Source organism: Phycodurus eques, chromosome 10, assembly GCF_024500275.1.
Source record: "Phycodurus eques isolate BA_2022a chromosome 10, UOR_Pequ_1.1, whole genome shotgun sequence".
In the NCBI taxonomy this organism is placed as follows: domain Eukaryota; kingdom Metazoa; phylum Chordata; class Actinopteri; order Syngnathiformes; family Syngnathidae; genus Phycodurus; species Phycodurus eques.
In genome coordinates, this window is record NC_084534.1 from 1,696,239 (window position 1) to 1,712,421 (window position 16,183).

A 16,183-nucleotide genomic window follows, 5' to 3' on the forward strand; every position below is an offset into this window, starting at 1 on the left:
ATCAATGTGGTGGAGGAAGGTGAGGAAGAAGGGCAGACAGGGTAGAAGGTGTTTTGATGGCAAAGTTTGTCTTTGAGGGGATTTTTAAAAGGCTCTTAAATCTTCTAATTATGTTGCAGGCATGTTTTCTGCCTGTGCTTCTCAGCCTCTCCTGCATGCATTTGCACCCCAGAGTTTCTGCTTCATAAATGATAATCTTCCCTGTTTGCTTCATAAAATGTGTGTGTGTATGTGTGCATGTTCGTACGACTTTACCTACCCTTGGCCCATGCTCCAGAAAACATGAAGTCATGCTGGGTGTAGTGATCTCTCTGCATTGCTCTGATCAAGCACAAAGGGCCAACATCTCCCCTGCTCCACAACCCCATTGTTCACACTTAAGATTCTTTCCTCATTAAAAAAAATATATTTTACATGTTAATATTCTATTCATATACTACTACTACTACTAATAATAAGAATAAAAGGTAGTCCGTATCACTGCAGACGCTGCACCGATCTGCCTGTCGATCTCCCCTTCCATTCTTCCCTCACTTGTGAACAAGACCCCAAGATACTTGAACTCCTCCACTTGGGGCAGGATCTGATCCCCGACTTGGAGAGGGCACGCCACCTTTTCCGACCATGTTCTCAGATTTGAAGGTGCTGATTCTCATCCCAGCCGTTTCACACTCGGCTGTGAACTGCTCCAGTGAGAGTTTGAGGTCACGGCTTGATGAAGCCAACAGAACCACATCATCTGCAAAAGGCAGAGATGCAATACTGAGGCCACCAAACCGGATTTCTAGGTGCCTTGGCTGCACCTAGAAATTATGTCCATAAAAGTTATGAACAGAATCGGTGACAAAGGGCAGCCTTGGCAGAGTCCAACCTTCACCGGAAACGAGTCCGACTTACTGCCGGATATGCGGACCAAACTCTGACTCCGGCCGTACAGGGACCGAACAGCCCGTATCAGGGGGTTTGGTACCACATACTCCCGAAACACCCCCCACAGGACTCCCCAAGGGACAAGGTGGAACGCCTTCTGCAAGTCCACAAAACACATGTAGACTGTTTGGGCGAACTCCCATGCACCCTCGAGGACACTGCCAAGGGTGTAGAGCTGGTCCACTGTTCCATGGCCAGGACGAAAACCACACTGCTCCTCCTGAATCTGAGATTCGACTTCCCGACGGACCCGCCTCTCCACGACCCCTGAATAGACCTTAGCAGGGAGGCAGAGGAGTGTGATCCCCCTGTAGTTGGAACACACCCTCCAGTCCCCCTTCTTAAAAAGGGGGACTGCCACCCCAATCTGCCAATCCAGAGGCACTGTCCCCGATGTGCACGCGATGTTGCAGACGCGTGTTAACCAGGACAGCCCTACAACATCCAGAGCCTTGAGGAACTCCGGGCGAATCTCATCCAGCCCCGGGGCCTTGCCACCGAGGAGCTTTTTAACCACCTCGGTGACCTCAATCCCAGAGATAGGAAAGCCCGCCTCAGAGAACCCAGACTCTGCTCCCTCATGGGAAGGCGTGTCAGTGGAATTGAGGAGGTCTTCGAAGTATTCTCCCCACTGGCTCACAACATCCCGAGTCGAGGTCAGCAGCGCCCCTTCCCCACTATACACAGTGTTGATGGTGCACTGCTTCCCCCTCCTGAGACGCCGATGGTGGACCAGAATTGCCTCGAAGCAATCTGGAAGTCTTTCTCCATGGCCTCGCCGAACTCCTCCCATGCCCGAGTTTTTGCTTCAGCGACCACCAAAGCTGCATTCCGCTTGGCCAACCGGTACCCATCAGCTGCCTCAGGAGTCCCACAGGCCAAAAAAGCCCGATTAGGACGCCTTCTTCAGCTTGACGACATCCCTCACCATTCATGTCCACCAATGGGTTCGGGGATTGTCTCCACGACAGGCACCAACTACCTTACGGCCACAGCTCCGGTCGGCCGCCTCAGCAATGGAGGCACGGAACATGGTCCACTCGGACTCGATGTCCCCCCGATGTCCTCCGGAACATGATCAAAGTTCTGTCGGAGGTGGGAGTTGAAACTCCTCCTGACAGGGGATTCTGCCAGATGTTCCCAGCAGACCCTCACAATACGTTTGGGCCTGGCACGTCAGACCGGCATGTTCCCCCACCATCGGAGCCAACACACCACCAGGTGGTGATCAGTTGACAGCTGCGCTCTCTTCACCCGAGTGTCCAAGACATGCGGCCACAAGTCCGATGGCACGACCACAAAGTCGATCATCGAACTACGACTTAGGGTGTCCTGGTGCCAAGTGCACGTGTGGACACCCTTATGCTTGAACATGGTGGTTGATATGGACAATTCGTGATGAGCACAGAAGTCCAATAGCTGAACACCACTCGGGTTCTGATCAGGGGGGCCGTTCCTCCCAATCACACCCTTCCAGGTCTCACTGTCATTGCCCACGTGGGCATTGAAGTCCTCCAGCAGAACGATGGAGTCCCCACCGGGAGCGTTCTCCAGCACCCCCTCCAAGAACTCCAAAAAGGGTGGGTACTCTGAACTGCTGTTTGGTGCATAGGCACAAACAACAGTCATGACCCGTCCACCCACCCGAAGGCGGGGGGAGGCTACCCTCTCGTCCACCGAGGTGAACCCCAACGTACAGGCGGGGAGCAATAAGCAATAAGTATACCCTCACCTGCTCGGCGCCTCTCACCGTGGGCAACTCCAGAGTGGAAGAGAGTCCAACCCCTCTCGAGAGGACTGGTACCAGAGCCCAAGCTGTGCATGGAGGCGAGTCCGACTATATCTAGTCGGAACTTCTCGACCTCACGCACCAGCTCGGGCTCCTTCTCTGCCAGAGAGGTGACATTCCACGTCCCTAGAGCCAGCTTCTGTAGCCGGGGATCGGATCGCCAAGGTCCCCGCCTTCGGCCACCGCCCAGCTCGCACTGCACCCGGCCCCTAAGGTCCCTCCCACGGGTGGTGAGCGCATGGGAAATTTCAGTTTTTTGGGGTAGAAACAATAAGACCAAGATACATAAATTAAAAATGTTTCCACCATTAATATGACCTGTAACTTGTGCAGCTCAATTAAAAACAAAACAACAAATGTAGAGAGGGAAAATGAAAGTAAACAACTGAGATAATGTGGCAGTGTGTGCCCGGGATATATGCTGATTGTACATTGCGCACAGTGTTGGAGAATAACTAACCATCCATCCATTTTCTTTACCGCTTCTCCTCACTATGGTCACGGGCTGCTGGAGCCTATCCCACCTATCATAGGGCGGGAGGTGGGGTACACCCTGAACCGGTCGCAAGCCATTTGCAGGGCACATAGAAACAAACAACCATTTGCACTCACATTCACACCTACGAGCAATTCAGAGTCTTCAATTTCCCTGCATGTTTATGGGATGTGGGAGGAAACCGGAGTGCCCGGAGAAAAGCCACCCAGGCACGGGGAGAACATGCAAACTCCACACAGACGGGGACGGGATTTGAAACCCGTTCCCCAGAACTGTGAGGCCGATGTGCTAACCAGTCGGCCACCGTGCCGGGAGAATAACTAATTACATGTAATGAGATTATGTAACTTAATGATAAAATATATGTGATTGTAATCCATTACATTACATTAAGAAATAAAATACTTAATATGTTTCTGGCGGCACGGTGGCCGACTGGTTAGAGCGTCAGCCTCATCCCAAAAACATGCATTAATTGGAGACTCGAAATTGCCCGTAGGCATGACTGTGAGTGCGAATGGTTGTTTGTTTGTATGTGCCCTGCGATTGGCTGGCAACCAGTTCAGGGTGTACCCCGCCTCCTGCCCGATGACAGCTGGGATAGGCTCCAGCACACCCGTAACCCGAGTGAGGAGAAGCGGCTCAGAAAATGGATGGATAATATGTTTCTAGATTTATAGGCTCTGAGTTACATGCTGTTTTTGGTGCCAGTGCACACTGGAAAGCAATTAATTACTGGATTTGTATGACTAAACATGTGAGCAACATTTTGGTAAATGTCCAATCAGTATCAATAATAATGGAGGCAGAACTAAAGAATTCTCATGACAGAATCTTCAAACTTGCACTCGTTTGCTGTCCTTGTGTGTGTTTTCTCGCTCTGAAGTGTGTTTAATGAAGATCAAGTGACAAGTAGGCAAGCCAGTGTTAAGTACAGGATCCCAGATATATGCTGTGCATTTGAATGAAGATATGTGTGAACACTCCAGCTCCTCTATATATCTACTTGTAATGGGTGACCAGTTTCAGTTGTGACAATTTCTTTCACTAAATACGTTTTTCACACTCATTTTCTTGTTTTTATACAGGCCACTCTAGCCAAAGACCCCTCACCCTTTAAACTTTATTGACTCTTAGCAGAAAACACTGTGAGGGCAGGTGAAGGAGAAATTACTCTGTGCTGAACTTTACGAAATCTATTTTTTTCAGGAATATCTGTTTGCATCGAATTTTCCTAGAAGTGCTCCAAAAGGAGTGAGGCACACCATCTTGGTTAAGTGTGCAGTCCCTCTTTTTTTTAACAGACCTCATTTAGTCTGTATGGGAAAGAGCATCAGCTAAACGATGTTAATATTTCCATTAGTTACATTTTGCAGGCAATTTTTATGTGGGAAAATGTACTCTCTGACACCATTTTCCTTGCTACTCCTTTCTTTATTCTTTTCTTAGCACAACTGTTCAGTTTTCCTTTAATTCTCCATGGTCGACTGGTTGCCATGCAGGTTACTGTCCATCAGCGACCATACGGTTGATGATGCATTTTGGTCTTGTCTGCACAATTATCTTCCAATTGAAGCACTGTTCTTTCTCAGTTTTCCCCATTATCCAAAATCTAGTTCTCAGAGCGAGAGAGACACAGGCACACCGACACACACACACACATTCTGTTTCATGTCTTGTCGAGGACACTCTTGTTCTTCGGTATTCTTTTGTGTGTAAAATTGTTCTTCACACTTTTCAATGATGCTTTGGCCTGGCCGCAGTGCGTCATCGCTGTATGTGGTCATTCTGTCAGTCCGACACACATAGTTATTAAAATTTAACTCCTCACTGAACTTGCATTGAATAAACCTATTATTGGCATAGTTTCACACTATACAGATTGCATTTTCCTCCTCCTGGCTGTAATGCAGTTACCATAAAATATCGTATATAAAATGCAATTTTTTTACGAAGAAATGTATCCAAAATAGATAGTGTGTATTATACATAGTGAAAAGAAAAGTGAAAGGTTGTCCTACAAATATATATATAATACGGTAAAAATTCCACTGCTCAACTGAGCATCATGATGCCCTTGTGGTGCCGCCAGAGCATATCACATCTGTTGCTACAATATCCGTTGGATGGCATCAGATTTAGCATACAGTATTACATCGGCCGAAATACTCAACATTTAGAGTAAAATACTACGCAAAAATATTTTTGTATAGCAATAATCGCTACAAGCCGGCACGGTGACCAACTGGTTAGCACATCTGCCTCACAGTTCTGGGGTCCGGGGTTCAAATCCCCGCCCCGCCTGTGTGGGTTTTCTCCGGGCACTCCGGTTTCCTCCCACATCCCAAAAACATGCGTGGTAGGTTGATTGAAGACTCTAAATTGACCGTAGGTGTGAACGTGAGTGCGGATAGTTGTTTGGACCGATCGCCTGTTCAAGGTGTACCCCGCCTCCTGACCAAAGATAGCTGGGATAGGCTCCGGAAGCCCCCCTGTGAGGATAAGCGGTAAAGAAAATAGATGGATGGATGAATAATCACACACACATCCCATCTGGACTGGGGGTTTTTAGAACTGTGGCAGGCGCTGTTGTCACAGGTATGACTTTCTCATTGGTAGATAGTAACTAGTTATCTATATTATAACTTTCTATCTTATTACTAGTTAACCTAATTATGACTAGCTTGCTCGTAACTCATTAGCTATGTTGTAACTGGCTATTTACTAATTAGCTTCATTATAACCAGCTAATAACTGGTTAGCTTCATTAAAACTAGCTTGGTAGTCACCAGTTAACTTAATTATAACTATCTTGCTAGTATCTAGTTATCTTCATTTGGATGAGCTAATAACTAGTTAGATTCATTATTACTGAAACCATTACATAGCCTACATGTTACTAACTAGGGAGTTGGTTTCATTATTTGATGCTTCTTTACTTTTGTGAATGCTTGTGAATGCTCATCTTTTCTAACCATATATTCCCTGTATATTAAACTTGCTGCCAATCAAAGTTGCTCCTCTCATTCCCTTAAAATGTGGCGCAATGACAGTCTCGACTGAAACATCTGTGTGGAAAAGGACGATGTGTAATCACAGCAATCAATGCATGAGTGGAGCATTGTCACTGCTCTTGGCTGGTGTGGCAACAGACAGTGTGAGCGGGTGCCCTTATTGAATACAGAATGAGTTGGTGATAACCGCTGTTGACTTACAGTAAGTATGTCCGCCGACCTCCATATCTGTCTGCTTGTGCTCCGATCAAATTCACCAAAATCACACAATACCAGCGGTCTAGCTAGCGCCGGCAGTAAGTTTAGATTGACTTTCTGCCATCAAATTGACACATTGTCCAAGGACATTGCCAAATTGGCAGACATGGACAGTAAGCCTTGCGCGTACACAAAAATCAGGATACGCCAGCAATTGTGCCTCCATGGCAGATGCGCCATCAACGAAAACAGAGCCAATGATGTAAAAGCAACTTTTAGTTCTTATTTCATATTAACTATCATGAAATGCCATGACTTGAGTTTATGCTTCTTGTGTCAGTCCACCTGACAGACTTAACAAAAAACATTGGCTGACGACTCACCATCTTGTTGGTGTGGCACAAAAGATGCAGAAGTGCTATGGATGAACAAAAAGCTGCGAGAGGAGGACTGCATATTGCAAAGAACCTCCCATTTCGATTTCTATTACATTACATGCACAAATACACAAATAGAGTACCCATTAACTGTTTTCAAAGATTTATTTTCATGCCCATGTAAACATATGTTAAATGGATGCATCAATTAACATAGGATCCTCTTGGAGGGACAGATGGTGGTAGACTTTGCAAAAATGATGGAAATGGCTGGAGTGAACTCTTTGTTCCAGCAGAGGCAGGAACATAGGGTGACCTACAAGAGCAGAGGGAGATGCACGCAGGTGGATTACATATTGTGCAGATGATGTAATCTGAAGGAGGTTACTGAGTGTAAGGTAGTGGTAGGGGAGAGTGTGACTATACAGGACAGGATGGTGTGTAAAATGACTCTGGATAGTGGGGAGGAAGATTAAGAAGACAAAGGCAGAGCAGAGAACCGGAAGCTGAGAAAGGAAGAGTGTTGTGCGGCTTTCAAGAAGGTGTGAGACAGGCTCTTGGTGGACAGGAGGAGCTTTTAGAAGACTGGACCACTATAGCAAGGTGATGTGAGACATGCATGAAAGTACTTGGTATATCGTATGGTAAGAAAGGGGAGAAGGAGACCTCAAAGTACAGGAAATCATACAAGGAAAGAGGTTAGCTCAGAATAAGTGGGACACTGAGAGGACTGAGGAGAGGCGAAACGAATACATGGAGATGTGATGTAGGGCTAAGATAGAGGTGGCAAAGGCCAAGCAAGAGGCATATGATCACATGTATGCCAGGTTGGACACTAAAGAAAGGGAAAAAGATCTATACAGGTTGGCCAGACAGAGGGCTATTGATGGGAAGGATGTGTGGCAGGTTAGGGTGATGAAGGAGGATGCAGATGGAAATGTGTTGATTGGTGCCAATTGTGTGCTAGATAGATGGAAAGAATACTTTGAGAGGAAGAGTAGAAGAGGCTAGTGTTGGTGGACCAGGAAGTCGCAATGATTAATATGATGGAAGTTAAAAAGGCACTAAAGAGGATGAAAAATGGAAAGGCAGTTGGTTCTGATGACATACCTGTGGAGGTATGGAAGCATCTAGGAGAGGTGGCTATGGAGTTTTTGACCAGCTTGTTCAACAGAATTCTAGTAGGTGGGAAGATGCCTGAGGAATTGGGGATGGTGCTTTGGTGTCCATTTCTAAGAACAGGGTCATACGCAAAGCTGTGGGAACTAAAGTTGATGAGCCACACAATGAAGTTATGGGAAAGAGTAGTGGAGGCTAAACTCAGGACCGAAGTGAGTATTTGCGAGCAACAGTATGGCTTCATGCCTAGAAGATAGGTGTACATGGAAAAAGATGACAAGCTGTGGCTACCCCTAATATGACAATTCCAAAGGAAAAGAAGAAGTTGGAGACACTTTAGGTTTACAGCAAACAGCCACTATGATGAACTATACAGTACATTTAGGACATAAAAACACAAGTGTGGAGATTCATTGAGCATTGAAAGTGTACCACTGGCATTGAGCATTGAAAGTGTACCACTAGTGTGGTGATACTGATATAATGGCAATTATGCAATTGATGGGGAGTCCTCAAGCAATTTACAGCAATTTAAAGTGACTAATAGTGCAATGATCTGCTACAGTGTGGATTGTGCAAATGGTGCAGATAATTCTCAAATACACACTGTTTAAGGACAATGTTCCTCAACGTACAATTGCAAGGAAGTTAAGGATTTCATCATCTACGGTCCATCATATCATCAAAAGGTTCAGAGAATCTGGAGAAATCACTGCATGTAAGCGGCAAGGCCGAAAACCAACATTGAATGCCCGTGACCTTCGATCCCTCAGGCGGCACTGCATATAAAACCGACATCAATGTGTAAAGGATATCACCACATGCGGTCAGGAACACTTCAGAAAACGAATGTCAGTAAATACAGTTCGGCGCTACATCCGTAAGTGCAACTTGAAACTCTACTATGCCAAGCAAAAGCCATTTATCAACAACACCCAGAAACGGCGCCGGCTTCTCTGGGCCCGAACTCATCTAAGATGGACTGCTTCAAAGTGGAAAAGTGTTCTGTGGTCCGACGAGTCCACATTTCAAATTGTTTTGGAAAATTGCAGGACGTCGTGTCCCCCAGACCAAAGAGGAAAAGAACCATTCAGACTGTTATGGACGCAAAGTTCAAAAGCCAGCATCTGTGATGGTATGGGGCTGTGTTAGTGCCAATGGCATGGGTAACTTATGCATCTGTGAAGGCACCATTAATTCTGAAAGGTACATACAGGTTTTGGAGAAACATATGCTGCCATCCAAGCAACGTCTTTTTAATGGACGCCCCTGCTTATTACAGCAAGACAATGCAAAACCACATTCTGCATGTGTTACAACAACGTGGGTTCATAGTAAAAGAGTGCGGGTACTAAACTGGCCTGCCTGCAGTCCAGACCTGTCTCCCATTGAAATTATGAAGCGTAAAATACGACAACGGAGACCCCGGACTGTTGAACAGTTGAAGCTGTACATCAAGCAAGAATGGGAAAGAATTCCACCTACAAAGCTTCAACAATTAGTCTCCTCATTTCCCAAACGTTTATTGAATGTTGTTAAAAAAAAAGGTGATGTAACACAGTGGTAAACATGACCCTGTCCCAGCTTTTTTGGAACGGTGTTGCAGCAATACAATTCTAAGTTAATGATTATTTACCAAAAACAATCAGGTTTATCAGTGTGAACATTAAATATCTTGTCTTTGTAGTGTAGTCAATTATACATAGGTCGAACTGATTTGCAAATCGTTGTATTCTGTTTTTATTTATGTTTAACACAACGTCCCAACTTCATTGGAATTGGGGTTGTCCATTAAAGAAATGCTAATGGGATATAAAGCCAGTAGGGCTCTGAGATCGGCAGACTCAGGTCAAATAGTGGAGCACCGAGTCCAAAACAAACATGGTTCAGCAGCATTTAGCTATTATGCTGCACACAAATGGAATAAGTTGCCAACAGAAGTGATACAGTGTGAATGTATTTAAGTCCAGGTTAAAAACTCTTATTTCTCATGGTTTTTAGAGCATTTCCACTTTTAAATTATAGTTCTTAAACTGTTCACTGTTTTAATTGTACTTTTATTTTTCTCTTTAAAATGTTTATAAGCAGTTTTTTCTTTGTTTTTAAATGCTTTTAATCATGTAAAGCACATTGAGTTACCGTGTGTATGAAATGCGCTATATAAATAAAAATGCCTTGCTTTGCTTTGTTAATGATCTTTATTTGTATGGTGCTTAACAATATGTTTCCTTACTTCAGTTCAGTTCCACAGGATAGTTTTTCTTTGATGTTGATTTTATTTTCTACACTCTGAATGTGCTTATGAGTGATAATTCAGCTAAGGACACAGTTGGACATTATCCGTTCCAGTGGGTATCCAGCCAGGGCTGCAGAGTGTATCTGATGCTCTGCTTCTCTTTGTGCTAACCTTCGTGTCCCTGTTGTTCTTCTGTCCTGCAGTGCTCACAGGAAACCAAGGTGAGTCCTGTGCCCCTGTCCAAGGCCTTCGTACAGCCATGGCTGGTGAGACACGACTGCGGAGAGCTGCTACCGAAGAGACCTACTGGGCCTACTCAGGTACATGTTCTCTATGTATGTACAGTATGTGAGTGGCATGGATGCTGGCTGTCCTAGTCTCACCATAGGGCAAATGCTGGTTGCTGTTGCTTGGGAAAATGATTGGTCTTGGCAACATTTAAATTAGTTTTTCGAAGGGGAGGAAAACAAGCCCCTTTACACATTGTGGTTATTTTTACATACATATTGGTGGACAAATCTTGGGATACATCTATTGACAACATAATCATTATCTTAATTATTTAGAATACCAAAACATTTTGAACATTTCCAGTACTGAAGGAACAGTAAGTTATGGATAAACTGGATGGGTCCGTACCAAGCCCTGACCCCATTAAACACCTTTCAGTTGAACTACAAAAAAATATGAGGCTAATTGTGTGTAATTGTGTGTCTTGTTCAACATTGGTGTATGACCTCAAAAAGGATTTTCTGGATTAATGGACAACTATTTCCAAACACAGTCCAAAGTGTTCCCAGATCAGTGCTGTTATACCTGAAAAGATGATAACTCCATATACAGGGGATCCTCGGTTTATGGCGGTCCACACATACTGTATGACGCTTCCATGTTACGAATGGTGCACATTGAACTAGTTTGTCCATTTTCTATTCTAATATTAAAATTTCCAAATTTAATTTGAACACAGGCCCACATCAAACATCGAGCTTATGCAACCCCAATTCCAGTCAAGTAGGGACGTTGTGTTAAACATAAATAAAAACAGAATATAATGGTTTGCAAATCATGTTCGACCTATATTTAATTGAATACACTACAAAGACAAGATATTTAATGTACAAACTGATACATTTGATTGTTTTTAGCAAATAATCATTAACTTAGAATTTGATGGCTGCAACACATTCCAAAAAAGCTGAGACAGGGTCATGTTTACCATTGTGTTACATTACCTTTTCTTTTAACAACATTCAATAAACGTTTGGGAACTGAGGACACTAATTGTTGAAGATTTGTAGGTGGAATTCTTTCCCATTCTTGCTTGATGTACAGCTTCAGCTGTTCAACAGTCTGGGGTCTCCCTTGTCATATTTTACACTTCATAATGCGCCACACATTTTCAATGGGAGACAGGTCTGGACTGCAATTACGACAATAATTTGCCAATATTGTAGTGGTAACTGATGTGTAGATGTGGAGTATTATTTACTGTATAATTTATTTAATTTGCGTACAATATTCGATCGTCACCTTGTCTTTAGTGGAAATGTGTGCAAGTGCATGTGAGCATTCGTATGCTTAACCCACAGTGGAAATACAAACACAAAATTCTAAATATTACTACAATTCAGATGTAAATATCTAGCGATAAAATTTGTAATGTAGATTTCATGTCTTGAATTCATTTTTTGACGTCAATCCCAAATGTTTTCAGTCTTCAATTAAAAAAAAGAAGGAATGGGGTTAACTGTTCCAATACTTTTGAGGGTAGTGTACATGCTTTATTATATACTGGAATATTACACAGGGTAATCACAACAATTTGTTTTTGATGATTGGCCAAAAGATTGGGAATCTGCCAGCCATGTTAGCCTTCAAAATAAAAGGCCTAGTGCAACACTGTACAGTGTACAGTGGCTGTTGTGACATTACAAGATGGTCGATTCAATCGCTGGTTCCTCCACAAACACTCCTGAGATATAACCTTGAGCATGATTCTGATGCACCTGTTGATTGTGAATGATCTGGTTACCTTCGCTCAATGGCAGCATACACCATTAATATTGGCGCAAAGGGGGTTTAGACAACGTTATAAAAGCTCTTCAAAACCCTGGTTTCAGAAAAAGCACTTTATAAATACCTAGAAATAGAGCATGTGTACCATTTATTATAAATTTCACAGAGCGGAAGGTAGGAGTGATTAAAATCAGGAGTTTTTTTTAGCATGTAAAGGAAAAGAATGTATTTGCTACTGTCAATTCAATGCTGGCTTTGTACTTTCCTCCTCTGGCTTTTTTTTCTGCCACTCTCACCTGCTCTCCTCATTTCCTCAGCTGCATCCTCTGGCCTAGAGGTTTCTGAGACCCCCTTTTTCATTTTTTAGTTGCTCCAAAAGACAAAAGAGCCATGGCTGCTGTGCCTTGAAAGCCCTCTTGTTTTTCAGAGGGACAGTGTTTATCTGTCACCATTATTTATTTCATTATTACTACCTGCTCTCCTAACCTTAATTGGTTTCCCCTCGTGTTTGGAAGAAGCTCAGAGTGTGGGTTATACATTGTGGGTGACAGTTATACAGTATTTAAGAGTCTACGTTGTTCCTTCTGTCCGTCCTGCACCTTGATTCCTGTTCTTATGTAACATGTTGAAGTAATTGTGGGAAGGATCCAACCAAGAGGAAACAATAATAAAGAAGCAGCTGCCTGAAAAAACTGGTTGGTTTTCAAGAGCAGAGATTAAAGGTTGATTGCTTTGTAATTCTCTTTAAAGACTTCATGCTGGATATCAAAACCTAAATAAAATGGAATGTACAGTATATAAACTCCAGTTAATAAACACATGTACTGTATATGTATAGTGTTATTCAAGTAGTAGGACCAGAGCACCGACTGATATATTTTCAAAAAAACGTCAGCCTCTATAACACATACAATCTCTCAGTAATTCATGAATTGATTCGATTACGATTCAGAGGGCGGCAAAATGGCCTTCAAAGTGACTTTTTCTTAATGTATTTTAAATCGATGTATCTTAAATCGATATTTTTGGTCAATGTTAATGTTATTGTCACGACTTACAACTTTGAAAATAATATTTGTAATTACCCATATTTCAATGATTCACATTGAAATATGGATTCATTTAATTCGAGATGCATTCACTTCCACTATTTAAAAATAAATATATAAGTAGATGCATAAATTAGAACATTGTATTATTTGCCAAAAAGTGTCTCTCATCATAACAAAACTCCATCAGTCGTGTTTCAATTGTGTGTATTACAATTATTTTCAAAATTCATCAGGAGTGTCAGTCAGAGTTTTTAGTGCTAAATATTTATTTTGTACTGTATTTGCATCTGGCTCGATCACGGTCTTATCACATGCAAATGAATTCACACATCACTCACGTCAATAACAAAGTGATCAAGAATTTCAGTCTTGTGCGATCTGATTTGAATTCACTTAGTGAGGTGGTCACCTTCCTCGTGGACAGCCACAGACAGAACAAATTTGAGATGAGAGTTGTCATGTTTTCTCGTTGAACTGCTTGCATCAGATAATGTGGTTGACAAACATGCTTTCATTGGGCAAGCGAGAGGATCTCCATGCACCACTGGCTGCACACTAAGTTCAATCGCAGACGTTTTTATTTGCCCAAAGTCAATATAAGTGAAAGTTATTCTCTCGGACACGCTGCGGCTTGACTGTTGTGTGTGCCGGTAAGGACTGCAGATGCGTTTGCAAAATGATCAACATAGCGTTTACATTTTGGATCTTGAAAAAAAAGAAAATAAATGCTAGTTTGATATGGCACAGCCCTTGTGCTCACTCACACTATAGCTCTGTTCCGTGTTCCACTGATTCACAACCATTGACATATGCATTGTGATACATCAAAGAACTGATTATTTCTCCCACCCTTACAAACAATACACTTTTCTGAAGACTTCTCCAGTTGTCTAAACTTCCATCTGTTAGAATTAGCTTTTTGTAATTGTGTCCTCCAGCGGTCTGAAATACTCCAATCTTCAGTGGTCCATGACTGTTCTGCCCTCTGCCTGATCAGGATGGCAGATTAAAACCCGGTACAGTGCTGACAAATCAAGCGTTATCTGGGGATGGTGACACACCGCCAGAATGAACGACAGAACAGACAGACAAAAACCAGGCGTACAAATCTCTATCAGGCAACACAATTTATATTTCAAATTTATTAAACATTGTGTGCATGAATGTGAGAAACTAAACACAGATGACTAATCAAAAACTACGCCGACAAAAGGTCAATGTGACAAATAAGGTTACAGCAGAAAACCAATTAAAAGAGACGGCTGAAGCCATGGCAGAGGAAATACGCCACTAAAGAAAACAAGAGAAGAATTGAATCTTACCTAGAAGACAGGATAAACAGAATCTTAACTATATAAGTTAAGAAGTCGAAGTATAAAATCAATCAACAGAAGTATTTATAAAAACACAGGCGGAACAACAGTAAGTAAAATGCCGCAGCTTGTACTACTAGTCTGGGAAAGCATCATCCTGCCTGCACTTGGCAATAAATCCATTCACACGGCCAACCATTGCGGGTGCTCCGTGGTTATAGACACCAATTTGTACACCGGGAGCTGGGTTTTCTCGATAAAGTTTTTGAACGACGGAAATATGTCCTCTCCTCGCGTCTGTTCGTTCATGGGCAGTACTACTGCAACAATGGGATGCTTGGGATGCTGTTTTCTCCACAAGCGTGTCTTTGGCATTGTTGTTTTAGGTGGCACCACGATTAAGTGTAAAAAAAATCAAACGACAGCCGTAGAACTGTGTGTATTTCCTGGATGCCCAGAGCAATATAGCAATAAGTCAAACATTATGAAGGAAAATCTGAAAAAAAAAAATCTAACTTACTTCTGAAATATAGCTGCATTAAGTCAAGCAGTAATAGCCCTCATTCAATACTCCATTGGTCACTCATTATCGTTTTTGATTAACCGAAACGGCCTAGTTGGTGGAAAAAGGCTAAACACCAAAACAAAAAGAGTGCTGTTTTTTACTGTAATTCAGCTGTCCGACCGAATTAAAGTAGTAATTTGCATTAAAATTTGAAGCAAGAAGGCGATGCTGTTTTGAGGCTTTAAACATCCAATTGGGGTCAAATTAAATTCAGACAAAATGAAATGCCTCAAGTGACTTTTTAATTCGATAAGTCAAAATGAAATTAAGAATGAAGATCACTTTATTACCCTAACGTTGAACCTCAGATGAGTTCTATTGGCGTCATCCTCTTCAAGCGATGCAATAGATAATGTGCTGTATAATATATCACTGAAACAATTTCATAAAACTGTATAATCTTCCCCTCTTCACAGGATTATAAGTAGCTGACTATATTGTTAAGAGGGGTCTAAAGTGGACTTTGAGTTGGATATCCATCCATCCATCCATTTTCTGAGCCGCTTCTCCTCACTAGGGTCGCAGGCGTACTGGAGCCTATCCCAGCTGTCATCGGGCAGGAGGCGGGGTACACCCTGAACTGGTTGCCAGCCAATCGCAGGGCACATACGAACAAACAACCATTCGCACTCACAGTCATGCCTACGGGCAATTTAGAGTCTCCAATTTATGCATGTTTTTGGGATGTGGGAGGAAACCGGAGTGCCCGGAGAAAACCCACGCAGGCACGGGGAGAACATGCAAACTCCACACAAGCGGGGCCAGGGATTGAACCCGGGTCCTCAGAACTGTGAGGCTGACGCTCTAACCAGTCGCCCACCGTGCCGCCTTGAGTTGGATAATGATGGCCAATACATTGCTTCTCACCTCCTCCCAGTTATACGAGGTTGTGCAAACTTCTGCAACCACATTATTTCAGTTGTTTATTTTTGCTTTCCCTCTGGAAACGATTAGAAAAAAACTTATTGAGTTGTACAGGTTATAGGTCACATTAATGGTTTTGCATTTGAACAGGTGGGTGTAGACTTTTTATAATCCACTGTGTATCATGCCGTATTTTACTATTGAGGGAAAT

The 16,183-nt window shown here is 42.9% G+C and overlaps 1 protein-coding gene across 6 annotated transcripts in view; it reads left to right on the forward strand.

Moving 5' to 3' along the window:
* The window catches only part of LOC133408831 (receptor-type tyrosine-protein phosphatase gamma-like), a 436,974-nt gene that overhangs the window by 60,413 nt on the left and 360,378 nt on the right, over positions 1 to 16,183 (forward strand). For all 6 annotated transcript variants that reach the window (XR_009769331.1, XM_061688097.1, XM_061688098.1 and 3 more), the window contains exon 2: positions 10,363 to 10,479. Coding sequence is in view for 5 of the 6 variants with exons in the window: in XM_061688097.1 (XP_061544081.1) it covers positions 10,363 to 10,479 (117 nt within the window). In the remaining variant the exon portion in view is untranslated. The remainder of the gene's footprint in view (positions 1 to 10,362; positions 10,480 to 16,183) is intronic.